Source organism: Pezoporus occidentalis, unplaced genomic scaffold (assembly GCF_034315485.1).
Source record: "Pezoporus occidentalis ecotype Australia unplaced genomic scaffold, CSIRO_AGI_Poc_V1 ctg295, whole genome shotgun sequence".
NCBI lineage: Eukaryota > Metazoa > Chordata > Aves > Psittaciformes > Psittacidae > Pezoporus > Pezoporus occidentalis.
In genome coordinates this window covers 52,239-77,190 of record NW_026914885.1, presented here as the reverse complement: position 1 = coordinate 77,190, position 24,952 = coordinate 52,239, and the positions used below count along the sequence as shown (strand labels likewise).

The 24,952-nt window shown below is 45.1% G+C and overlaps 1 protein-coding gene and 1 long non-coding RNA gene across 4 annotated transcripts in view; one reads left to right on the top strand and one right to left on the bottom strand.

The window, feature by feature from the left end:
* Positions 1 to 19,691, top strand: part of LOC134167711 (uncharacterized) — a 38,625-nt gene extending 18,934 nt beyond the window's left edge. The window contains exons 3-4 of one of the 2 annotated variants that reach the window (XR_009966266.1): positions 16,716 to 16,791; positions 17,589 to 19,691. This is a non-coding gene — a long non-coding RNA (uncharacterized LOC134167711). The remainder of the gene's footprint in view (positions 1 to 16,715; positions 16,792 to 17,588) is intronic. The other variant, XR_009966265.1, reaches the window with a different exon arrangement.
* Positions 1,705 to 22,699, bottom strand: NDNF (neuron derived neurotrophic factor). Of its 2 annotated transcripts, XM_062626631.1 has the most exons (4): positions 22,461 to 22,699; positions 5,663 to 5,851; positions 4,518 to 4,642; positions 1,705 to 3,749 (listed from the first exon to the last, which is right to left on the bottom strand). In XM_062626631.1, exons 1-4 carry the CDS (start codon positions 22,508 to 22,510, stop codon positions 2,359 to 2,361), a joined length of 1,755 nt encoding a protein of 584 aa, XP_062482615.1. In that variant the 5' UTR covers positions 22,511 to 22,699; the 3' UTR covers positions 1,705 to 2,358. The 2 variants fall into 2 exon arrangements, with proteins under 2 accessions (XP_062482615.1, XP_062482616.1); XM_062626632.1 differs by lacking the exons at positions 5,663 to 5,851; positions 22,461 to 22,699 and adding an exon at positions 4,764 to 4,945.
* Positions 22,700 to 24,952: the final 2,253 nt, after the last annotated feature.

Genomic DNA, 24,952 nt, shown 5'->3' with positions numbered 1-24,952 from the left:
CAGAGAAATCTAGCTACAGGAAACAAACAGAACTGGGATGGTGATGACACATGTTTTCAAGTAAACATCGAAATAGGCCAGTGGAAGGGGCATCATTCCCGATAAAAATGGGAAAACAGAGAAATGCTTAAGAATGTCAAGTGCTGCCTTTAACTGAAGGATTCATTAGCTGCTTCTTAGACAGTGAGATGTAGGCAAGATACCTCCCTGGCAATTGGTGAGCTAACACTGGTACTGCAGTCCCCTTTCTTGAGGGATTCCCAGCTGCAGTCACCTACTGCTCACGCATCGGCTGCCACAGTGATCTAGCAGGTGTGTGTTACTGAAGCCTTTAAGAAATCAGAGGGATGTTTTCAGATCAGGAAAGATCATCTCTGGAGAAACTTAAATTTCAATTCTTAGGTTTATGATATAATTATATTAAACACAGAAGGCATCTTCTTATCAGTCTCCATTTGGTATCATCTGCCCCTTTCCTGGAGATTCATCACAACAAACTCGGATGTGGAATGGTGTGGGAGCCTCTGCAGCCACAAAATCCTCCACTGCTACCCACCAGCCTGCAAAATGAAATATGCTGGGGACACAGAAAGAAACACCTGAGCAGCTCAGCACTACAGGGACAAGGAAAGCTGGAGCTCACCTCTGCAGGGGTGGAGTGTTCTCATCTCCCCTGTGACCAGCCTAAAAGGAATCTGCTTTTGGCCTTTAACTGGATTTTGGCCCCTTTCCCTCATGCCCTGGTCTCTCCACACGTATCTTCAGAGCCCCAAGGGGGCTGTAAGTGCCAAAGTCACAGCAGTGAGATGTTTTGTGTACAGGCACCTAAGGAAGAGACAGAGACTGTCTTTGAATAAGCCCCGACATCCACTGCCTGAGTGCTGTGGGCTGAGACATATGATGGGACCAAGAAAAAGGGTCTCAGTTGCCTGTCCTGGGGCCCTGACTATACTGTAATACTGGTCCTGAGGCAGCATGCATCCTGCTCTTAGCTGCTTCAAATGGGCTGGTCTTAGTTGCTGCTCAGAAGTGTGTTTTCCATTAAGCAGCTCTACATGAGTTTTTGAGTCATGAAGGGGACGTGGAAAAAAAGAAAATTTAGAAAAGATGAGATCCAGACGTTCAGTATTTTAAAGAAATCTACACAATGGAAATAACTGCAACTTAAATGAAAGTAGATGTTTTTTTTCGTAGCACTACCATTCTTGTAAATGGAAAAAATAATCCTCTCAGCTTATTATTACTGCGGTCAAACCTAGCAGCATCCAGAAAGCAAATGTTTTCAATGATAATCCAACAAAAATAACAACTGGTTCTCTGGTGTGTTGTTTGGACAGCACGCTCTCTCTAACTCAGACTGTGCACTCCTTGCCAAGTGCTGGTGGCACTCACAAGCATGAAAGAACAGGATCCATTCTTGCCTAGGACAAGCAAAGATCCTCCATGCTGCCCTGCTCCTTTAGAGCTTGTGTCACTGTAGACTCAGAGTATGCCACAAATACCCCTTCCTCAATGGCCTGTGTTCTTTTGCAGATTTTAACTGACTCAGTAACATCAGTAATTCTACTGGACTTGAGTCACTTTGCCCAAAAAAACTCAACAAAAAGAAGGAGGCACATCCTAGCTGAGTTCAAGTTTCAACATACCTCTTCTTGTCCACAAGTCTGTTTGCCCCCTTCAAATGTCAAGAAAAGCAAAATAATATATAATCTAGTATTTTTAATTTTATGTACAGGAATATAACATTATGGCAACTTTGTACATGAAATACATACAGTATTTAAACATGAAAATCAGCTAGGTAAGAATTTACATTAGCAATGAAACTGCTTCATATGCAGCCCAGTTAATAGTTTAGATTTGTACTTTATTGGGGAGAGATTTTGTTTACAATCATAGAAACATAAACATTTAAAACAAGACTATAAAATAATTTACAGAAATCCTACCACCTACACTGAGAGAAAGGGTGTACATCTGTGAGCTCTGTGAGGAACAAGGTGGATGAATGATGTATTTCAGCCTTTGAAGTATAAAATAATTTAGAAGCAGTTCATGCAATATGGAAGCAAAGGAGTGCCACTTCCTTCAAGGTTTCCTGCTACCTTGGACATCTACTCAGCATCACATGTGGATCACTGGACACATGATAATACCATTGCCAGATGCTACTGGAGACCCCCAGCCTCAGTTCCTCCAAACAATTGCTTATGTAAACATAAATACACAAGTTGATATCTTTTCTACACAGTACAAATACAGGTCACAACTTCTCAGCTGTGCAAGTAGTCAATCCATATACTTGGAAGTAGGATAATGTTCAGACCAGAGTTCCACATATTTCTATGTACAGGGGCACTAACAGAACTTCCTCGTTTTCACCAGTTTGCTCTGGTATTTCACGGAGTGCCCACCATGCCCTATCACATAAACATCCAGCAGGTAGGACTTGCCAGGCTGCAGGCCTCTTATTGTCTCTGTGGTTACCGCTTTCTGGATGTTCTGGCTGTGGAAGTATTTACAGAGGACCTTTTCAAATTTCTTCCTCATATCTGGGCCCAAGCACTGGTTCTGCTCTCTTTTCTTCTGCTTTTCATTGTAACTGTCATCCACTTCCCTTTTGTAGATGCAGAACTTGTTTCTCTCTTGTGTGCCCAGCCACGCCACTGTGACCGAAGAACACGTGCGGAGTTTGTCAAAGGCTTTGACTCGTGTATCTTCAGGAAGAGAAGGAAACAACTGCTTGTTAGGCCTTGTTGTAGCCAGGACCTTCAGCATAGAAGCACCGTTTTTGCTTCCTTTCAGCCTAATCAGATATTTGGCTTTTGCTCTTCCCTGAAGCTGGAACTGCCGCACACCTTCCACATTCTGAGACAAGAGAAGTTTTCCATCTCTTCTAACCTGGACCTGAACAGCATCCAGGCACGAATGAATGGAGAAGATGACTTTCTGGTGAGATGAAACAGGAGCAAACCGTAGAAATTTGGCTCCCTTCCTCTTGATGAACACATCTGTAACTCTGCCGTCCTTCAATTCAACTGTTTTCTGTTTAGCCTCCTCCTTTGTTCTGGCAAAGGTGCCTATGTATGCAGTGCTCGTGTTAGTGTTGGTATTTACTGCAAACATGTCAAAGTAGTACTGCGTATCAGGCTTTAGGTCAGACACTGTGAAGATGTTCTTGTTCCCGATACAAACTTTATGGAGGTCAACTCTCGGCTTTAAGGATGTTTGGCGCCCAAACTTTGATGATGGTTTTAGGAAATCACGTTCTTTGCCAGAGTTGTCTGAGGGGAAGCCAAAATGGGCAAAGTCAAATGGACTGAAATCCAGACCTGGTTTTGGAGCCATCATAAAGGCATCATCAGAACTGAGCTTGGCTTCAACAGCACAGAAGCTTTTGAAGTTGTGTTCTTTATTGACGACTATGCAGTACTGAATGGGCTGTTTCAGTAAGGAGGCGGTAGGACTTGGTTTCCATGCCAGTGTCACTGTTGTACGTCCCAGAGAAGTGACATCGATTCTGGGATCGTAAGGTAATTCAGGATAAGGTTGGTCTGATTCCGGAGTAGTGGTTGCATACACTTTAAAATGTGTATCTTTCTCTGTCGACAGCAGATCTAGTTGGTATAAACCAGATGGGGAGCTAGAGGACACAAAGTACTCAACATCATTGCCTTTGTAAGTGAACAGCTCTGTGCCTTCCTCATTAGTAATCTGCTGTTTCTGTTGCTCAAGAGGCTCTGGTTCACCTAAATTAGAAGCAAAGAAAAACAGTAGAGACACAGTCTGTGAATATGAGAAAATAAAACTCTAACAGACACTTCATAAAATACAAAAGTAAGATGAAAAAATGAAGTTTTATCTTCTGAGTAAGATATAATCAATACTTCTGTCAAATAAGAGAGGGAATTGGTTTGGCACTCAGGTTGAAGCCAAACACCATAGAAATTGCACCTGACCACTACTAACAGAGTAACAGAGTCTTGCGAATAGTAGCTAATACCTTCCACTAGAGCACCACTATCTTCAAGCATCCAACGTGCAGTTCCCAGGGGGAACTCGCTCCGCTGCCTGTTTCTGGACTTGCTAAAATTTTGTTCCTGAATACAGCAGAGGCCAAAGGTGTGCACACCATACAACATGGTGTGTAGGACATTTCAGTATTTGTGTGACAGGGTCTGGAAACCAAAGACATTTTCTCTCTTGAGTAGCAGTTTTACATGGCCATTTCCATATAAGCTCCATGTCTACAGACAAGTGCCCTCCAAGAGGTGAGCTCAGCCCTGCTGCAATGTCTATCCAGCTCTTATCTTGTGTATACAGCTCACAGCAAAGCCCCAAAGAAACCAGGTTACTCTGAGCAAACACAGTTTGTTGTGGCAGCATCCAGTGCACTCTGTAACGGTAATCTCAGCTTTTAATTCTACAGCTCTTTTCCTTGTCAGGTTTGAGGGGCTTCAAATCCTTGAGAAAAGCAGGTCTCCAGTGTGCAAGGGAAGCTGTCAGTGGTTTGTTACCTGAACCTTCTCCACTAGCTTCCTCAGGGAGCTCTTGCACACTCAGTTTCCATTCCAGAGGGGCATCGCATGGTGTTACTGTCACTGCTAAGGGAGTGTTGTCCTCTTCAACCACAAAGAAATACCTAGAGGAAGGGTAACAGACCCATATGTCAGTAAATCCTGAAGGCAGCCAACTGTTAGGGACCGACTTGACACGACTGAGTTTGATCTTAATAGGGCAACAGAGACAAAAGTGTTACTTACAGGCAAGCATGTGCAGAGGGAATGTGAACAGGCTGGTGGGCAAGTGCTAAGGAGGTGAGGGGTGTCTCCGCATGAACATGTTGGTACAGAGACCATGCTCTGCTTGTGAAGACACAGCAGAAGGGTTTCTGGCCTCCTGTCTTCCCCTCTGTCAGCTTCATGTTTTACACCTACGCTAAATATATACCATACAAATGGTCACAAAGCTAGAAATGAGGGAAACAGGATCGGTACTGGAATTTAGGGATATGCTGTTCCAAGCAGGACACGCATTTTATGCTATGTCCAGGTAAGGGCCCTAGAAGCATATACAGATATATGCATTCCACTATCCTCCTGCATCCCCTCAAGCACTAACCGTCAATTATTGTAAGGTGTTTCTCACCGATGAAGGCTGAAGGATGTATGTGACATCAGCAGGAAGGTGACAATGCTGGTCTTCCCTGAAGTCTTTGGAGCCTCAGGTTCCTTCCCAGTCTAACCTCAGTATTTTCTGACTGTTAGGGTCAAGGCTGGGAAGTAGGGAGTTCAGACCAGGCTTACATTGCTTCTTTAAAGCACAATATGAAATAATGAAGAAAGACAAGTGTGGTGAGGTAAGCCTGTAGTTTCTAATTTCTTTCCTGCTCCCTTTGCCTCCAGACATGGTTAGTGGCCCCACTTCAGGGAATTTCTGTGGTCTGTGGAAGCTCTGGGCTTATCCCAGAAATCAAATAAATCGGATAGACCCTCAGCTGTGGAGGCCAGATTGGGAAGGAAACTTGCATAGTTATTTCACCAGACAGAAGACTGGCATTTGTGGGTTTCTGGTTTGGATCCAATTTTTATCACAAAACACCCAGCAACTAAAGCTAGTATCTTCAAAGTACAACTTCCTCACTTGGACCAGACAGAAATACCTTTTAGGGGTGTCTCGGAAGAGGTAACTGCTAATTTCAGCTCCATCTGGGATGACGGACGAATCATGGAAAAATGCCTTGTTCCAAATTTGCATTTGGAAGAGCTCCTCATCTCTGGTAGGTAACTTCTGGGGCCTGGAACTGAGCGGCAGCAGCAGCAGGAGCAGCGGGCAGCACAGCAGGAGCATCCTACAGCAACGACAGGGAGTCCCACCTGAGAAGTGCTGCACTGTGTGTGGCAGGAGCTTCTGCCAGCTTGTCCCACACCAGTGGGTGAGACCATGGTGAAACGCGGGGTTATTTGAGGCCTGCAGCTGCTGACTTGGCTAGCTGCACAGTGGTGTGGCTCATGTGGGCTGATTTAGTGCTGAAACCTCTAACAACATCGTATGTGCTTTATGTTTTGCAGGAACCTTCCCTGTAGAGCCATACAAGCATTAGGAACACAAGACTGTAAGAACTAAGCTTGCGTTGTCACAGCACTTGGATCAACTATGTAAATAAGATTCTTTCACCTTGAGCTGTAACCAAACGCAAGCCTGCACACAGCTTTCATATCTGTATCACTCCCTCTCCTTAACAAAGAACAGAAGCCTTCCACATACTTTGGTAGCACTATAGTTCGATGTTTTGCCACAGCAGAAACAGAGCTCACTGGACATGGGAGCAGGAGTAAGCACAGAGCAGATGGAGTGTGTATCAGCTCCACTTTCCTCAGGAATTTTTGGTCAGGCTTCCAACAGTCCTTTGAAAAGTAAGTATTTCCAGTGAAATTGTTCTTTATAAAACAGTGAATAGGAAAACATGTGATATAAACCCAGACATATTCAAAGCACATTGGTATTAGCATGCAGTTCAGCAGGGCTTAATCCTCAAGCCTGATGGTAATTGCAAAACACAAAAGCAGAGAATCCCTTACAAATTAGGCATAATAATTCATAATCTCAGCCTTTCATTAGTATGTCTACAACTAGGTCAGTAATGACTACTCTAACATATATAGTGGGACAGCTTGGAAATCTCCTTTCAATACAGTAGATGATCTCATATATAATGGCTCTGCTATAGGGGAGGGTGGTAAAGGGGAAACAAAGCCCATTTCTAGTACAAGTACAGTGAGTTTAAATTGCTAAATGATAACATTTATTAAAATTGGAAAAAAAAAAAGAGGTTAGAGCATTACCTAAACTGTGTTAGCCACTGGCTTTCTGGAGAAGCATGATAAAAACCCTAAGTAACTGTAAGCCATAAGTGAGACATACTGAAAACTCCCTTGCCAGGATGCAATTTTATCTTCACCTCCTTTCACTCATGCTGTTGCTCACACCAAGGACTGCTGTGCCTCCCTCAGCTTTCTCCCTCCCCAGCACACCACGTATTCCTATATTTGCAGCCAGATCCTCCCCTTCCTGAGTGGAAAACCAAGGGAAAAATGAAAGCAAAAGCTTGACGTTCATCTGGCAGAGTTTGCCCTGCGGTCACATCCCACATCAGCATGGAGGCTGTGGAGGAGCTCCGTGGCCTCTGCAAGACAGTGAGCGGCAAGCATGCCAGGGAGCCCTGCTATGAGCTTGCTGGTCGATGGCCCCACTGTCTTGCAGGGAAACCCTGCCTCTGCCACAGCTGCCAGAAGTTGTTTTGCAGTTGGAGAAGGCTGCACCCTTATTTATTCAGCAGTAACCTCATGACAGTAACACATGGCCGCAGTTCCCTGTTTGCAGGGCTTGTAATGCTTCATCTCTGGCACTCACAGGTCTCAAACTGTGCTCTTTGTTACTGTTTGGGATATTTTAATAACAGGTCACTGCAGTGCTCTGCCCTACAGAAGCGAAAGGAGAAAAGGGCTTTACTTAAGACATAAAGTTGCTACTTCTAGTTAAATCTTGATTTAACATTCCCAGCATTTGTCAAAATTTATCCCAAGCACATCCTAACTTAGCTTTTGATGACAACAGACATATTTCCTCAAATTCAGACTGAAGTGTTGATACTTATCGGCAAAGTTGCTGACTTCTGGCCTTTGGGAGCAAAGATCATAGGTCAAAATACTTGCTGATTTGAGTCACCAAAGTCATCAGAAACCTCCTTTCACACAACACAGGACAAGTTCCGTGTGCTCTAACACACTGTTTATTGATTTTTCAAGCATTATTGTTTGCTGACAGGGAAGAAATTCTTTCCAACTTAATCACTACAGTTACAGCAGATTATTTGGTTAGGTGAGAAACTCTGACACTTTCTGCAGACAGTGTCCTCTGCATGAACCCCTTGAAATTGCAGCCTTGTGTATTCCCACAGACAGTTCCAGTGCAATGTAACCTCTATTAAAATAAATGATTTTTGATTATAGGACTACCCAGGCTGGGCTTCAATTATTCAATAATTCCACTAGCTAATTCACTCGAAAAACTCCTGTAGACAGCGTTTCTGTCCCTGTTAACAGCCACAGCACAGAAACAAGGGAAAGATTTGTCCCCAGTTTCTTCATCTAATTGTAAAAGCATTTTGGCTTAAAAGTAAGTATAAAAGACTCACTAAAGTTAGTTTTGTGATCCCTGCCCGGCCTGGGCAGGCTACATTGGCCCATCTCATACATGAAATCACTTGCAAAGTTGACAGCTGTTCCTGAAAAGGAAAACTTTAATAATCCTTGTTCCTTTACAAGTGAATACGTTTTTGAGTGCTTCCATTTTCATATATCCAAATATTGGAGGCTTAATATAGCCCCAGTTTTCATGCACGACACTTCCAAAAGTGAGATACCATCCAAAAAGCACTCAGTTTCTGGGAAACGTGCTGTCAGTGCTACACCACCCTTTCACACCAGTTAATAAACAGATTTATTTTTTGCAGCACAGTCATTATAATCTGTTAGTTTTAAGCTAAATCCTCTATAGCTCACTAACACAAAACAAGCAAGAAACTCATCTATTCATCCCATGTTTCTTTCTGGGCAAGTTCAGCGCTGGGCAGTTACTTCAACACAGTCGTTCAGAAAATGCACTTGCTGCATGTGAGCACATGAATTCCTGCTCTCCCACCCAGCCTTCAAACTTCCAACAGTTTTCTTGTCTCTGTCTGCCATTCCCTGAGACTCTTCATTTTTAGAAGCCAGGTACAAGCTCAGGCCAAAGTGCTGCACTGTGAAGCCATACAAATTACATGAAATACGTTGTGTGATTTTTTTTGTTCCCCAGCCTGTGCCACCTCCTAAATGTTGTTTGTTCCCTTTTCTACAAGTTCATCTTGTTTTCTTTTCTTTTAAACTCTGAGTCAATATTTTATTGATATATTCCTGCTGACTGAAGGATTTGCCTGCTGTTTATCACTGAATTTAAGTGAGTGCCAAGATAAACAGTCCTAAGTGAAATAATAAGCATCGTTTTCCTTCTCCAGGACTGCAAAACTGCCCTCTAATGGCCCAGCTTTACCTCTCACTTTTTCCCCAAATTCTGCCTAAACTGAGTGTGGCAGGTGGCCAGAGTTCCCTTTATTTTGACCTAGAAGGTGGCAATCCTGTCCCCAGGTGAGAAGATCCCAGCCTGCACACACACTCCAGTAGCAACAGCTACTTCTTAGAAAAATACTTGGAAAGTACTTAATGAACTTGTATGCATTGATCTAAATAGATCAACAGATGAGAAAAGCATGCTGTACATTTGGGGTGGGATATAAATTATTTTAAACACCTCAGGATTTACCACCTTGCTAGATGTTTGGGTTTGGTCTTTTGTCCCTTCAGAAAGTATAAACAAACAAAAGCAGCAGTCTGGACATACTATACAACTAAGATATAAGCACATACATGAAAATTATCATTAAATCAGATCACAGATTTGATGATGATGATTACAGTTCATTCATATCTTTCAAATGGTTTCCATGTGGGCAGTGAGCCTTACCCGGCCTTTCCAAAATCCCATGCACACAAGCCTTCTGCCCAGCCTATAAAACCTTTGCATAACAAACTTCATCTCTACAAAAGGCTCACTGGTAATATCTAGGTAAACTGCAATTATAAGCAGAAGCAGAGAGGATAATGGGATTTGTACCTGACTTATGTTCCAAGTCTGTGACAGATTGGCTGGAGCTGTGGCAGCACCTCACAGGCTCTCGCCGCAGGCTCTGGGATCAGCAGGACAGGCATAACCCTCAACCGAAGCCAAAACCAGGTGGCCCCAGGGGCAGATAAATCATCTCATTTTTGATTTCACAGAGCAAGCCTACAGTATTTTCTGTCTGCCCCAAGCAAGACTTTTCTTTCCAGCAAAACATAGCAGTTGTGCAGGATGTACCACAGGAAGTATCAGAGGCTCCCTTCTTACATCCCACCATAGAACTCACCCAAGAAGCCGAAAATCCCTTTGGTTTGGCTGTTTGGATCAGAGCAGCTGTATCCTCTTGTTTAGACTTCACTGTGTATTTATTGCCAGGAAGGCTCAATGTCATCAGGTACACCTACACTCCACCAAAAGGCTGCAAGAGCACTGGCTTCACCATGTGCAGTGCCAGTGCTAGTAACAAGTCAGATTCAAGCGCCTCAATCTCGGGAAATCATTTGCCTTACTTCTTCACTGTCTGCAGGTCAGAGACTTCTAAAGGATATGGAATAACAAAACAAAAAGATTAGGGTTTACCTGAAGCAAATGCATCTGGAAGAAATAAACCCTAATGTTTAATTACACAGAATGAAAAATGCAGGACTGTAATTTAGCAAGGATAATTTCATGGTACTGCCTGCCACAGTGCTTTTGCTTTGTGTTTCTTGCCTTCTTAGTATATGGATGGTTCAATTTTTCCCTCCTTACATCCTATTTTTGTGTGTTGGGATTTTATTTTTTTTTCTGTTATTTACATTACCCATGCTTCTTCTTGTAATAAATCTGTAGATTTATTGATGTGATTTAAGTGCAGCTTCAGAAATAAAAGGGCATTGTGTGACTTCTTTGACTTATTAGAGGAATGCTGCAAGTAAAAGGGCTGTGAGCTTTTCCATTATGCACCTCATTTCCAGAGATATATAACACAAATAAATGCACCTCAGCACACAGAGTTATCAGCTCAGCAACAGAGGAGTTTAAAAGCGCCTACCAATTCCAACTGTAATATATTTAGTTATTTTTGATGTGCAAACAAGGCAAAACAATGCCTTTGAATTTTAAGTGCTTACCGAGAGCTGCTTGCCTTGTTTGTTTAGGGGGAGACCAGAGGGGGAAAACGGAAGGCCTGGTATTTAATACTTACTATTCCCTAAAGGATCTGGAAAATGTTAGGTATGCTTTTCATTTGGGTTTTGGGGTTGGTTTATTTTTTAAAAGCAGCATTCTTGAAAACTTATTGTCTGGTCCTGCCTCAGGCCTGGGGAAAAGCATGGGCCACGGAGGGCTATGGGAGCCTCACCAGGATCTCGGACAGTGCAGCCCCAGCCAGCCCGTCTGCCGGTGGCAAGCACTAGCCTAATGCCTTTCCCTAAGGAACAGGGTGGGACGAGGAGGACAGCACTGACAGGGATGCAGGGGTGTAGCACTGTATGGCTTTTAAAGTGAAATATCTGGCTTGACTTGGCAGCTCCTGTTGACAGGAACGGCTGCAACTGGTAGGGCAGTAACATTTACAGTCCTGTAATCCATGGATTAAAGCTCCTCAAGAACACACAAACATGATGTATTGTAATAGTGCCTTTGAAGCATTTAGAGTCCACCATGTCAGTAATCCGTGGATTAACCAGCCTCTTGAAACTCCAGTTCAACCCGCAATTCTCCTTTGCTGGGAGTATTATTTTAGCAAAGCAAACCACAGTAGCATAGGAAAAATATTAAGCTATGTAAAAATAAGAAGGTATGAAGAAATAAGAGTACGTTCCTACCAAATCTTAATGAACAACAGTGGCAACAAATTGCAAATATTAAAATTTAGGAGTGAGGTTAACTCCAAAGGGATAACATTGTAAAATGCAGATCGGTATCAAATCAGACATGTTGAAAAGCAAACAAACTCGGGGAGATACAGCATCAAAAAATCAAATTTTACATGGACTAGTTTGTTTCTAAACTGAGCCTTATTTATTTTTCCACTTTAAGTGGAAACAAATTCAACTCTGATTACATTGAATTTGCCATCCTGGAGCTGGTGGTAGCTGGATGCTTCAGAAAACAGCTGAGCCACGAGATGCATTTGGGAGACTTGAGGAAATGCATTGTAGTTTTTCTTGTTTTCATCAGAGACCACATACCAGAACTTCCCTCCCTCACAGCCATTTTGACCAACACAGCTCATCACCGAGTGTCAAAACCAAACAGTGTGTCCCCAGTGGCCCCTGTTATAATGTTCAGTTGTTCCTCCTAGCTCTCCTTGCCAGAGGATGGCAGAGGCATGGGAAGAAGTGATGTGCTGGAGCACTGGGTGTCAGCCAGCTGGTGACTTGCCCCCATGTCGAACTCCACTTCCCTTGGCCATTCCAGCACGGGCTGCTGGATGTCCTTACCATTCTGCCTTCTTATCCTCCCAAACCCATACAAAATCACCAGGCAGCCGGACACTGTTCCTAGACAGGGCAAGCATCATGGGACAGGTGATGGTACCAGTTCTTCCAGAGGAAAAGTTCACGTCACACACCCAACTCAGAGAAGGGGAATTTCTTCCATAGTCTCTGTAGGGGTTGAGCCCCAGTAGGAGAAATAAGAGAAGGCAGAGAAATCTTAGTTTGTACAACTCCAGGCCATTTAAGATAACCAACCCCAAATGCCATGCAGCTCTATCACAAACCTTTCAGCAGAAGATCTGGAGGTGTTTTATACTGGAAAGTAATTGTTATTCCCTTGTTACAAGCAATAAAAGTGGGGCAGCTACCTTCCTTGTTCAAGGAAATCCAAATATAATTCCTTTAATCATAAAACAATAGCTAATTTCCTCGGCCAAGTCATTCTGCCTTCAGCACAGCAATCTGTGTGCACGTTACTGACTCCATAATGAATTTCAGCAAGAGGATTAATGGGGAGGAACATATGAACACTTACAAATTACAACCAACACAAGTAGGTTGGTGTTTGGTACGGAGTTTCCCACTGTTTCTCTGGAATACTTCTGAATGACATTATGAACAAGTGCCCTTGCCAAAACCCACCAGAGGCAGGGATGACTGAAGTGTCATGGTATGATAAAGAGCAGGAACAGAACTGGTGTCTGTACAGCCTGCTGTCGCATCCTCGAACCACTGGAGCTTATGGCTGAAGGTCAGAAAGAAGTTTGGAAAGTGTTAAAATATAAACCTGAAGTCATTAACTGCATTAACCACTGAAGGAGTTCAAGTTGCTTGAGCCATTCCTAGGGTCTGGAGAATACAGCTGGCCTGGGAGCTGCCCACAGACAACAACGTGTTTGTTAAAGGGGAGAAAACAAGGGGCTGCAGCAGAGCAGGGAGCTGTGGGAGAGGCAGTGACAAGCAAGGGGCTGCAAGTCATCAGGGCGACTTGCAGGGCAGGAGTAGGGGGAAGCTGAGCTTTCAGCAGCTCCAGTAACAGCTGAAGCACTCCCAGTTTGTGGGAAGCTGTGTCATAAGCACACTGAAATTGCTTCCCTGCTTCTTCCCTTCTGCTTTTTGGTGGATGATTGAAAAAGGGAAAAATGACTGACTACTTCAAAACCCTCCTAAGTGCACAGAGGCTGATTCCCTCAGCTTCCATCAGACATGCAGCTTTCTTTGGCATCAAGACCACCACAAATGTACATAGGATTACAAACCACAGCCAGTCAAAGTACGTTAGCATTCCTGCCCACTTCCGTAGCTACACACACACAGTCTTCCTGAAACAGCTACACAAAAATTCCCATTTACAATTTTACCATGTCTTCGTTTTTACTGCCTAGGCTTTCTTGGCGCTTCCAGGCTAAGCAGCAATGACCAGTAATGGCTGCAATAGCATGGACAGTAACAGCAGCAGCTCTCCCGGAAGCTGGAAGAGCCGCTTTCTGGCAGCTGGAAGAGCAAACAAGAGAGTAGCTCCAATAAAAAACCCTATTACAGTGCTCATGCCCAAGAGGCGATTCTCTGACCCCACATTAGTTTGCAGTGATATCTCGGAGCAAAGATACAACGATGGGAACTCAAATAGAAACTGTAGCAGGCATCTGGCACCAAATGCAATTGTGAAGTTGGATTCTAGGTTTTTTTCAATACAGGGACACTCATAGTTAACTAGATATGGGACAAGGATATAGTGGTGAGCATAGCTGCCTTCAAAGGAGAAAATACAATTTATAGGAACAGAGGAGAAAAGTTATTCTATTTTGTTATGTTTTTCCTGTATTTTTTCAATCTTGTCCCTGTGTTGCCTTTAACTACACCTGAATCATGTAGTCCAGATCCTCAGCTGACTTCAAAGAAACTATAACTTCTACCAAATCAAAGGTCTAGCCCTTATTACTTACAACCACACTAATACATGTTGTGCTTATAGGTGATCCGCAAAACTTTACAATTCTTTAATTATCATCAGAATCCAAATTTTTCTAATGGAACCTACTGTCCAAAACTGTATTCAGTTTTTATATTATCTGCCTTCAACTTTAAAGGCATGCAGAGGAAATCTTATGCCCTACAAATCTTTAATGAACCCGTAAGGTGCTTTCTCAGAATGATTTGTATGCATCATGGTAATTCACAGATGTTGTGTTTCATTCCTTCCTAGTTGGAAAAGGGTTGCTGAAAATATGTAAACATTTATCAAGCGTTTGAAAATGGAAAGTATCAAATGTAGTGCTAAAGGTATTTATATTTACATATTTCTAGCAGCAGGCTCAACGTTAAAGCTGCCAGACCTCAGCCATGGTTACAGCAGCAAAGACCTTCCAAGACTCAGCATGGGTATTGTCCCCCCAGATGATCTCCACCATCCCTAGAAAGCAGCACACATAATTTCCAGGTCACACCATTAGCTCTGGTGACTCTCTCCGAGGCTGAGAGCAAAGGGCAGCCCATTGCAAGTGGATGTCATCTCAGGGAGGACAGCCTCACCACTTCTCCTTGGTGTCAGTTAGAAAATTGACTCTTTTGCATGCTCGCTTCTGTATGTTCTCTGGGTAGGGACAAGAAAAAGCAGGAATGCTTAGGCTGGCTAAATTTGGTTTACTGGAATTTACTTGCTTAGTACCCTGCTTTAAATAAGACTCAGATTCCTGTGGAGAGTAACTCAGCAAATTAGTGAAAGTTGTTAGCTATATCCCCCCTTTCCTAATCTTCTACTAGCCACTGGGACAAATGACAGCAGTGAGCACACTCAATGCTCATGAGGGAGCAGGGACCCTCACAGGAGGAGAGCAACTATATGGTGCAAGGATGTCTCCCAAGGTTACTCTAGGTTGTTGCAGAAGCAGACAAAAAAACTGGGACAAGTGTGGCCACATGTTGGAGGAGTTATGGATGCTTGCAGCCCATATCCCTGCCCTGAGCTGCTCACCCAGTGCCACTGGACATCTCCAGGGCTAAGGAGCCATACAACAGAGAAAGAACTCACCTCCAAGGGGCAGAACAGTTCATACCCAGAGAGACATGGCACAGCCATGGAGACTGCTGCCACAGGTGGGCCTATGGTCAGAGCTGACACGTGCATCTGTCTGAAGAGTTTACGAGACACCTCAAGTCCAACCACTGCTCTCCAGTTCATCATATCAAAGCAGGATAGAGTGGGTTCAGGAGCTGCCAGTCTTCAGGGTGGCTTTCTAACATTTTCTGGGTTCTCTAAACAGTGGACTTCTGCTGAAAAGTCTTTTCCCAAGTGCAAAAAGATGGACGCTCTAAAGGGATGTGCTGAAAGAGTTTCAAATATGCCAGAGTCAACTACAGAGCTGTGGTAAGGGATCTCAGAAATCAGATAATTGAAAGGGTCAGTTTCAGCTCCACTCTACCACTGGGCTAGTGTTTATTTGTCCAGGCTGGCAGGCAAAAGGTTAGTCCTTTTTCTAGTTACTGCAAACAAAAGCAGAGGAGACTCATAAAGGCAGATAGGTCAGGCTGTCACGGGTGAATGAACATCCAAAGCCTTCTTATGGCAACCATACATCCTTGGCTGACAGCAGGGGAGAGAAGAAGGGGAGAGAGGAAGGGGAGAAAGGAAGGGAAGAGAAGAAAAGGAATTTGTGTACTCAGAGATGGCTGAAAGGCATGCCAAGAGCATTTCCTTTCCCAAAGAGGGAAGATGTGGTGAGAGCTCTGGCGTGGGATCCAGTGTTGCCTTCTGGGAATGTCTCTTGACCAGCAACTGAAAATGGCTGCAAGATCATTGGATGAGGATCTGCTAAAGGACAAAGTGCCATTTCATCATCACAATTAATGTTGCATTGTAAAAAACAAAAAGCTGAAATTAAAAAAAAAATAAAAATATCTGCTCTTTGGTGCTTTGTCCCCTTCAAGGCATTTCAGCAGGCCCAAGGGATTTGGGCTGGAGCTGGGCAGGGAGCTCTGCCTGTGGGGACAATGCCCCCTGGTTCTGCTTTATCTCCCCACATGCACATTTCACTGAGGGTCATAAACTGGGGTCCACACAGTCCCTGGATGAACGAACCACACCAAGCCCATAGTACCAAGCGGGTATGGCCATGAACCAAGGGAGCAAAAGACTGAGCCAGAAGTGTGTTTTGACCTATTGCAAGTACATCTTGCTGATGTGCATAAATTCTGCATTTTTGTGTTAAAGCCCTCATTGCCTGGATTTTCTTATAAACATTTTGCAATTGCTTTGTCTTGAATGAGTGGAAATTAGAACACACTCCATAAATTAACATAGTACATTTTTGTCCCTGAGCCTGCTGCCCTGCTATCACATTCTTGCAAGAGATGTCTTATACCCTTGCTTTAAATACCTTCTTATATCAAATGTTAAGTTAGATTTGTTCACATAAACCTATTTAGTTTTCCTAGTGCAAATGTTTTTTCAACTATTGTGTTGTAACAGGATAATAGAAGTTTTAATTGACTGACATTAAATCTTTCCTACAAAACTATAGCTTTAATACCCCCTAGGACTGTTAAATTTTTATTCATTAATTCTCATTACAGAAAAATCAGTTTGAGAGCTCCTAGGGTCTTCCTCAAATAAGGATAAGATCCTATTAGTCCTACAAGTCATACTCAAGTAAGTAATTCTTACCCAGGAGAAAAAGCTCGTGGGGAATTAAATGCAGATTTAGTAGCCAAAGGAAGAGAAAGAATGGGGATTAGAAACCCTTAACATTGCTCACTGATGTTTTCCTTCACATCCAGAGACCATCTGGCAGCTCCGAGACACTTGGCTTTCCCGCACCATCATCATCCCAATCTGTAAATGGCTTAATTTGCATCAGGTTTCTGGATTTCAAAATGCTGAGACACATTTAGACTGTTTGACTATAAACAAATTAGCAGTAAATCTGTTGCACCTAAACAAAGTAACAGGAGAGAGAGAGAGAGCACGCTCACTTCTCCATGGTGTTCTGTTTGCTTTGCAGAAATCACCTCTCCTGTTTAATAATCCCTGCGGGCGTGTAAGAAGAACACGTTATCCCGTCGCACCTCCCACCGGCTTCCCCCTGCAGCCTCTGCAGCAGGAGCGGTGGCTGGTCGACCACTGCTCTGGTTTGGCACTGAGAAAGTTAGAAGTGAGAAAGATGAAAAGTATCATTTTTCTCACACCCTAATAAAGTTTCAACCCCTTTAAAGTTACTTTTCCTTAGATCAAAAAAGGAAAAAGAAACCCCCAAAACCCTACCAGAAAGCAATACGCTCAATTAGGGGAACAGTGCTTTTCCCCTGTAAGTCACAGGGTAAGTGTTGGCCCTTGGTGGTGTGTCACGTTGCAAGCAAGGGAGGGTCATGCTGGAGGGGCACTCATATCCGGACCCATGAAGGGGGGAATGAAGTGGGAAAGATAAATTATTGCCTTTTGTTTTTCAGATTTCCGGGTACTCGCAGTAAGGACCCACTACTTCTTATCTCAGCTGTCACACAAGTAACAAACATCTTTCCAACTACTGAATCTCATTACCCTAAAACCAGAGTGGTCCTGATTCGAGCCAAAACCTGAAAAGCTCTGCGTGCTCTGGAGCAATACATGAAAAATGGTGAAAATGCTTTGGTCACCTGAGGGCTCGCCCCTGCCCAGGAAGAAGGTCATGCCCATGAAAGATGGTCAGCAAAAGACTCACCTGCATCCCCTGGTAACTCGGGTATGTTTTTGTTTACTGAAGCAGTCATGGACTGGGGGCTGGTTTCTCAGGCCGCTGGTGTTGCTGATTACTTGAATGACATTTTAAAACCCATCCTGAAAAATGTCTCCCAGAAGCTCATCATGGTTTTGGTGAGGTTATAATATCAGGTACCTCAGACATGAACTGAAAAAGATCACACTTTGCCTGCTTCTGACATGTCCTGCGCAACTGACGTGCTTCCCCAGGGTGCAAACAAAGCCATCTACGCAGTCATGAGGTTTTTGGCTGGTTCCTGTTATAAACCTGTGTTAACATTTACCTTTCTCTTGTTCAGTGTGTGTCCTTGCATATTACAAATTAGATAATTAATTCTGAAAGAACAAACTTATTTTTAATATTTACTTTCTTTCTCCCTCTTATTTCCAGCTTCAAGCACATACTCCTGGAGTTATGATTTATTACCCTGACCTATTTCCAGATCCAAGGTCAAATACTTCCTCTCCTAATGACATCTTGTTAAAGTTTTCAAACGTAACATCTCACCCTTCAAAGCTCGTTCCACCCATCCATGAGCATTAGCTTATCTGAGTCATTTTCTTTTAGGCAGAAACTATCTATCTCTGTTTGATATAATGCAGATTTTTGTCATAGAAGTAGCATATTCTCAGTCACGGTGTAAAACAAAGATCAGGGAACACAGCTTCTACACTCTGCCTTTTCTCCAAGGCAATGCTCACTGACTGTATCACTCCGTATTTAGCAGAGCTCAGGCAGTACTTGTGTCCCTTCTCACTGGTCTTACCTAAGATACTCTCTTTCCCTTAACATAATTCTGATTTATTCTCCCTTCACTGTAGTCACAGTCAATGGCACCAAAATACAGAGCTTGTCAGCATTCAGTATCACCCTGGGTTCTCCACAAGCACAGTAAATATTAGTCTTACGGGCTGTCTATACACTCTCACACAAGCCTTATATTCAAAACACAGATTTCTTGATATATAATTAGTCAAGATTATAATCCTTGACGCTGCTGTGCATTCCCACCCGTATGTGCACCCTTTTATAATGGCTTGCAAACTTGTTTTCTCACACAAAGGAGGCAGCCCTTCCCTCCTGTCAAGTCTACCCTTCTCTGCATTTTCTAATAGGACAGAAAGCAAAATTTCCCCCATTACTTTAACTCTCACTGGTGGTTGAACTGATAGCCCAGCAGCTAGATAGTCTTCCACACTAATAACATCAACCCCTTTGGATGCACTGACTAAGAAACATGCAGTTTTCATTAGACTGCCCTTAATGCAGAAAAGATGTATGTTCGGCAAGGTTGAATGGAAACCTGACATCTCTGGTGTGTCCATTGCTACAAATTAGTGCATCTGCGTCCTGCAAAAGCAAGCGGGAACTGAAAAGATAAATACACGCTTCATAAAACAAAATAAAACCAGCTCTAGAAATAGGCAAGACCCTGAAGGAGGACTGAAATAGACCCTGGAAAATAGTGAAGTAATGGGCTTACAGTTTTATTATTCATATAAAGTTTAGTGACTTCAAAATGAAGGCAAAGCCAAACAAGACTTGTTATCCCACTAAAATCTGTGCTGTAACTGAAGCCAGTACACAGATGTTCTGTGGTAAAATCTGCTGCTTTGCTGCATAAAAGCGTCACAGACCCTGACGTGCAGTCCTGGCTTGCCTTTATCCAAACCTACTTAAATTCTGGATTATTTTTCTAGCAATCTTTTAAACTGCCATGGGAAGCATAAAAGGTGGTCTCCCAAAAAAACAGTTGGTACCAGCTTGAAATGTAACTGTTTGCAGAAATAAATCAGGATTTCTTTTTAATAAACTGCTTATCACCAGCCTTTCAGAACATAAACTGTACAAGAGAAGGCAGGGTCTGAGTGTAATAAACATCTCATCTTTTTACATATATTAAAGCAGAAGACCCTGGCATGCTCCACAGCAAAACACCCAGCAAAGAGAGCCATCCAGCCCTACTGAAGCTGTGAGATGGGAAGCTGAAGGCCACTGCATGGGTGGAAGCTCAAAACCACACTGCAGCCAAGATGAGCCCCTAATCCCCAGGCGCCATTAAACCACCCATCGTTAGATTGAGCTCTCAGACCACCTCCCAGGAAGGGATTTATCCCATCACTTCCAGGGGACTCTAAGGTGGAGAAACCTTAGGTGGAAAAACCTTCTAGGGAGGACAAAGTGGATTTGAAGATATCATTTCTGCCCCTAAACATGGTTTTGGCATACAAGCTGAGACCTTTCAGGGCAGCCCAGGCTCTCACCAAGCTGGCTGGGATCAGTGCAGCACCAACCCAAGGAGCAGGTTGTGGTGAAAGTGGAGCTGCAGCACTGACTGCGCTCACAGCTCTGCATCCCCAGCCCAGCTCACGGGAGGAGGAGAGGCATGCTGGAAAACCTGTGGCAGATGGGCCGGAGCTGCGTGCAGGGAACTTTAAACGTCAGCCGAATGCCGAATATGTGGTAAAGGCATTCCAGCTGAACTAGGAAGGCAGCACAGGCGTTACGTGATTTTGAACAGCTTGCTTGACAGTTTGCACCATATTGTATTTATAAACATTGGGGAAACCTAAATGCTTTGCCTTGGCATTTCCAAAGCAGTCATCTACAACAAAACATTCACGCGGGGCGATCCTACGTAGTTCTGCCTCACCTTTGTGACAACCTCCTTAAAAAAATCAAAAAACGCTGTCCGTATTAATCTCTGTGGTATCAGCATCCCATGCAACATTCACATTTCCTCTCCAACTGCCACCAAACTCCCCCAGGGGGATGGGGCGGTAACATGCTGGCCAGTGACACCATGTCACCCGTGTGCCACCCATCTGCGAGGGGTGGCTGGTGTCAAGGAGGAGCTGGCTCCTCGCTCAGGTGCTGCACAGCACGGCACATCCCAGGGCAGGTGCAGGACATGCAGGGCTGTGATGACACGCTGCAGTGCCCACGATCCACAGGGACAGCGTGGTGTACCTACAGTCCTCATCATGGGAATGTGACAAGGCTGAAGGAATTTTTCAGAGGTATCATAAAGCTCTTTCAAATTAAGCAAGCTCATTTCTGCTGACACAGAAAGCCCACAAGGAGCAGGTATCATTCTCCTCACAGCAGGATGAAACACAGCCGGGGACCCCAAATACATCCATGCAGTACCCACACTACTGCACATTTCTGCTTCAACACACTTTCAGTGGTTGAACTATAACACAAAAATCTCTCAGTGTTTTAAAAGTCCTCTCCTCCTTCAAATATTAACAAGTTTTAAATTCTAGACACTAAGTACTCACAGGGACTTTTAGTAGTACTAGAAGGCTGACCTCAACAGCTCTCCTCTTGCAGGTATGTGGTTTGCTACAAGGTAGGAGAGTGAGGCTGGGAGGGTGAGGCATTCCTGACAAGAAGCAATCTAAGATGCCATTCCTAAAATAGCTAAGAATCAGAGATCTTCAGAGTAGGCTGAAATGAATCACAAAGTTTTTCTCCCTGCTCTGTTACAGCATGGCCAAGGATGTTGCCAATGTCTAACACCCAAGCAGGTTCTGGGCAAGCCAGCAGTGCCCCACCAGGGTGACTAGTGTGTAAATCACTTGCCACCAACTGCCCAGGGAGGAATTCACCCTCAAATCACTCGTATCTTTCAGTTTTACACACATAAAACTCCACCAGCTCAATCAAGCATGAAATTGGTACAACTAGGCTAGAAGCCCATCTGAAGATGGTGCTCGATGGGGCTGCCAGTGAAGCCTGACTGTAGGATGCTCCAATGGAGAGCCAGTGCCACACTTGTGTCATTGAACATCATCTGCTGTCTGCTTGCAAACAGCCAGCCACGCCAGAGAGAGCTGTGTATTTACACTGGGGACCTGCCTCCCCTCTGAGCTTGCCTCCTCCGACACAGTCAAGCCACAAGAACAGCAATACTGCTTAAGCGTTTTAATTACAGATTGCAACAAGACGCTAACCAGACCCTTCGGTGGGGAGAGAAAGTCCAAGGGACACTACAACCTTTGCAGCCTGCTCTCTGCAACCAGCCTTGCAGCGGCTCCCTCACACGGGTAGGTGTCTGCCGGGGTGATTCCCTGAGCAGGCCTGTGCAGCGCAGCACGGACTAGACTCCTCTCACCCCTGGCATCAAGGTAATGGCTCTGGAGAATCGGGGAACGTTACCACTCAAATGTTAAACACATCCAGAATAAAAACACTCAGAAAAGCACTGCTTCTCAAAACTCTGCACTAGCGTTTAACTATGAAGGTTTAAATACATAAAAGTTATATCTGCAAGTGATTTAAAAAACACTTTGTAGCCATTGTCTCCACGCTGTCGAAATAAAATCACGACTCAGTCACCGCTGAGTTTTCTGTCTACTTTTTTGGTAGACGCTTTTCCTCCTCCCTTTTTCTTTCCCCCAAGAGCAACGTACGATGGTGGATAAAGCCGGAGCCGTTGCCTGCCTGGCACACACCCTCTCAGCGGAGGCGCCCGGTTGCCGGAGGTCCAACTGGGGCTCCGGCGGCAGCGCAGGCTGCGGCGCACTGGTCACCGCGGGATGACAGAGAGCAAAACCGGAGAGCAAAAAACCCAAACCTCAAAGAGGAGAGGAGGATCGAAGGGGCGCCGAGGTCCCACGGCAGCATCGCGGCGAGCCCGCAGCGGAGCAGTGCCAGGGCGAGGAGCTCTGCGCTGCAGCTGCGGCTGGAGGGACCGAGCCACGCCGGTGTGGCCGCGTTCCACGCCAGCCCCGCTTTGGCCGAGGTGTCCTGCAGCTGGAGGGGAGCACCCGGCACCCGCCTCCCGAAGGCGCTGCCCCGGCGGCAGTCGGGGGGAGAGGCTACTCAGAAGGCCCCTCTCCCCCGCCCAGGGGCCGGTGGCTTACCTTGCGACGTCCGATCCTGTTCCGTCCCGCCACGTTCCGTCGTGTCCTCTCGTGGGGGAGGAGGCTCTTTTTTTTTAGGGGTGCGGGTGTCTACCTAAGGCTCCGGCGGGGAAGGGCTGCAACGGGGACTCTGTCCCTCACGTCCCTTCGCGCTTTGTAGCCTCTTCCCTTGCCCAACCCTCCCCGCGGCAGAAAAAAAAAAAAAAAAAACAAACAAACAAACAATAATTAAAAAAAAAAACGGAAGAAAAACAATCCAACCCCGGGAAAAGGAGCCGGGATCCCCCAAGGCACCCGCCGCCGCCCGGGGCGAGGGCACGGCCCCGGTTTCGCCTCCCGGGAGGAGCTGCGGGGCACCCGAGCGCTGGCAAAACTTTGCAGGAGCGGCGCGGAGGGGCACAGAGCGGCGGCGTCCGGCGCTTCTCGCTGCTGCCGCCCGGGGCGGGCAGGGGTGCCCCTCGGGCGCGGCCGCTCCGCCCCGCCACCGCTCCGCTCCGCGGAGGGGCGGGCTCCCGAGGAGCCCCGACCCGCGGCCCCGGGGGTCCCCACCACCACCATCCCCCGGGCAGAGCCGCGCAGGGGCAGAGCCGGCCGGGTTTGTGAGAAGGAACTGAACATCCATCTTGGAAGCGTTATCCTGCCCGAAAGTCGGGACTGGCAGCTCTGTGGGACAGGACACAGTGTGGGAGAAAACTGGGGGAGGACAGCGCTCCCGCTTCTCCTTTTCACGCAGCCACTGCTTTAAGGGATTGGGGTTGAGGGAATGCTGGGGAATATCCCAACAGCGGTGGATACGGGAGAGGTGGCCAAGGATGCGTGAGAAATGGGATCTAGTAAACACGCCTGCAGTTTACCAGCTGCAGCCTCTCCCTCGTTATGTTTCTACCAGAGGCAGCTTTCAGGATCTGGGATCTAGGGACATTTTTCTTACTATTACCTGGGAGCTGCAACGAAAAGGTAGAAAGTATCCTTGGCCGTTTAAAACCAAATCTCTCTTTTTGTTTCTTTTTTGCACATCAGTCCTAACACCATCAAGTGCTACAGAAGCATTAGACAATTATTACCGACAGCAGCTGATTGGTAATTTCCCTGAAGGCAATCATTCCTTCTCTACTACTTCAAAGGATTTGGGCAGCGAAAATAAAATAAACCCTCATTTTTTCAAAAGGCTCTTGAACACATTTGATGGCAAAGCCTCAGAGGAGGGATGCGAATTGTCATGTTCTGTGGGGTGACAATCAGCTTCACCTTATGAAGCCGCAATCCCCAAAAGAGCTCATGTCTCTGGGGACACATAACTGTCCAAACCTCCACTGACTGCCATTAGTTACTGCCACTTACCTCCCACTATGTCAACTCGAAGAGTAGCCGGGTTTTTCACAGCAAGCCAGCAAGCAACCTGCCCCAGGGGCTGCTCGAAAATACAAGTTCACCAAAAGAAAGCCAGCATTAAGAAAAAGAGCCCCCTGGGTGCCCCCAGACAGTTATCCTTCTGTTTTCACACCCATATCCTTACATATTTCACAACCATGTTGATCCTTTTCAAATAGGTTCAAAGGTAAGAGTTTGGGGAAGGGAGGAAAGACACAGAATGCATGAATTTCTGCATGTTTAAGGAAAACCTAAAAATACCTGGCATTTGTACACAGCATCCCAACTTCTGCCTTTCTAGAGTATTTTTTGCCTCCAACTGCAACACCTCGGTTAAAAAAAAAAAAAAAAAAATCCCAGCAAACTACATGTTCTCCTCTTCCGCTGCAGAAGACGCAGATTCAATCATCCAAAAAGTGTGAGACTCTGACTAAATAAGAGAGCCAAAATTAGTAAAGAAACTTCAATGCATACTGCTTAGTTTTCCCCCAAGCCCTTGGAGTGTGCTGGAGCCAGCTGAGGGGAATGTGCTGAGGTGGAGGCAGGTAGCTACCTTCGGGTACGATTCGTGGCACCACAGCCTTCTGCAGAGCCTGCAAAAAAGGCTGGCTCTGGTTTGAGGTCATTAGAGGTAAAATATTGCTACTCAGCTGAAGAGCTCTTGAAATTCTGCACTCCACACACAGGCAAACCGATTATTTTTATCCCGAGGACAGTTTTAGTGCTATTGTTCTTAGAGGGTATTACTGTTTGTGATTTCAGGGGAAGCAAGATGACATCCCTGGGATATTATTTACTGAGGTATGTGAAGACCGACTCCTCCGTGCACAGA

Bases quoted from the DNA above. Each gene is read 5' to 3' on its own strand.
- NDNF (XM_062626631.1), bottom strand. From the start codon at position 22,510: ATGCTGCCGTGGGACCTCGGCGCCCCTTCGATCCTCCTCTCCTCTTTG. The intron at 5,852-22,460 runs GTTTGGGTTTTT...TCGTTGCTGTAG, and splicing joins ATCCTCCTCTCCTCTTTGAG to GATGCTCCTGCTGTGCTGCC. The intron at 3,750-4,517 runs GTAACAAACCAC...CTTCTAATTTAG, and splicing joins AGCTAGTGGAGAAGGTTCAG to GTGAACCAGAGCCTCTTGAG.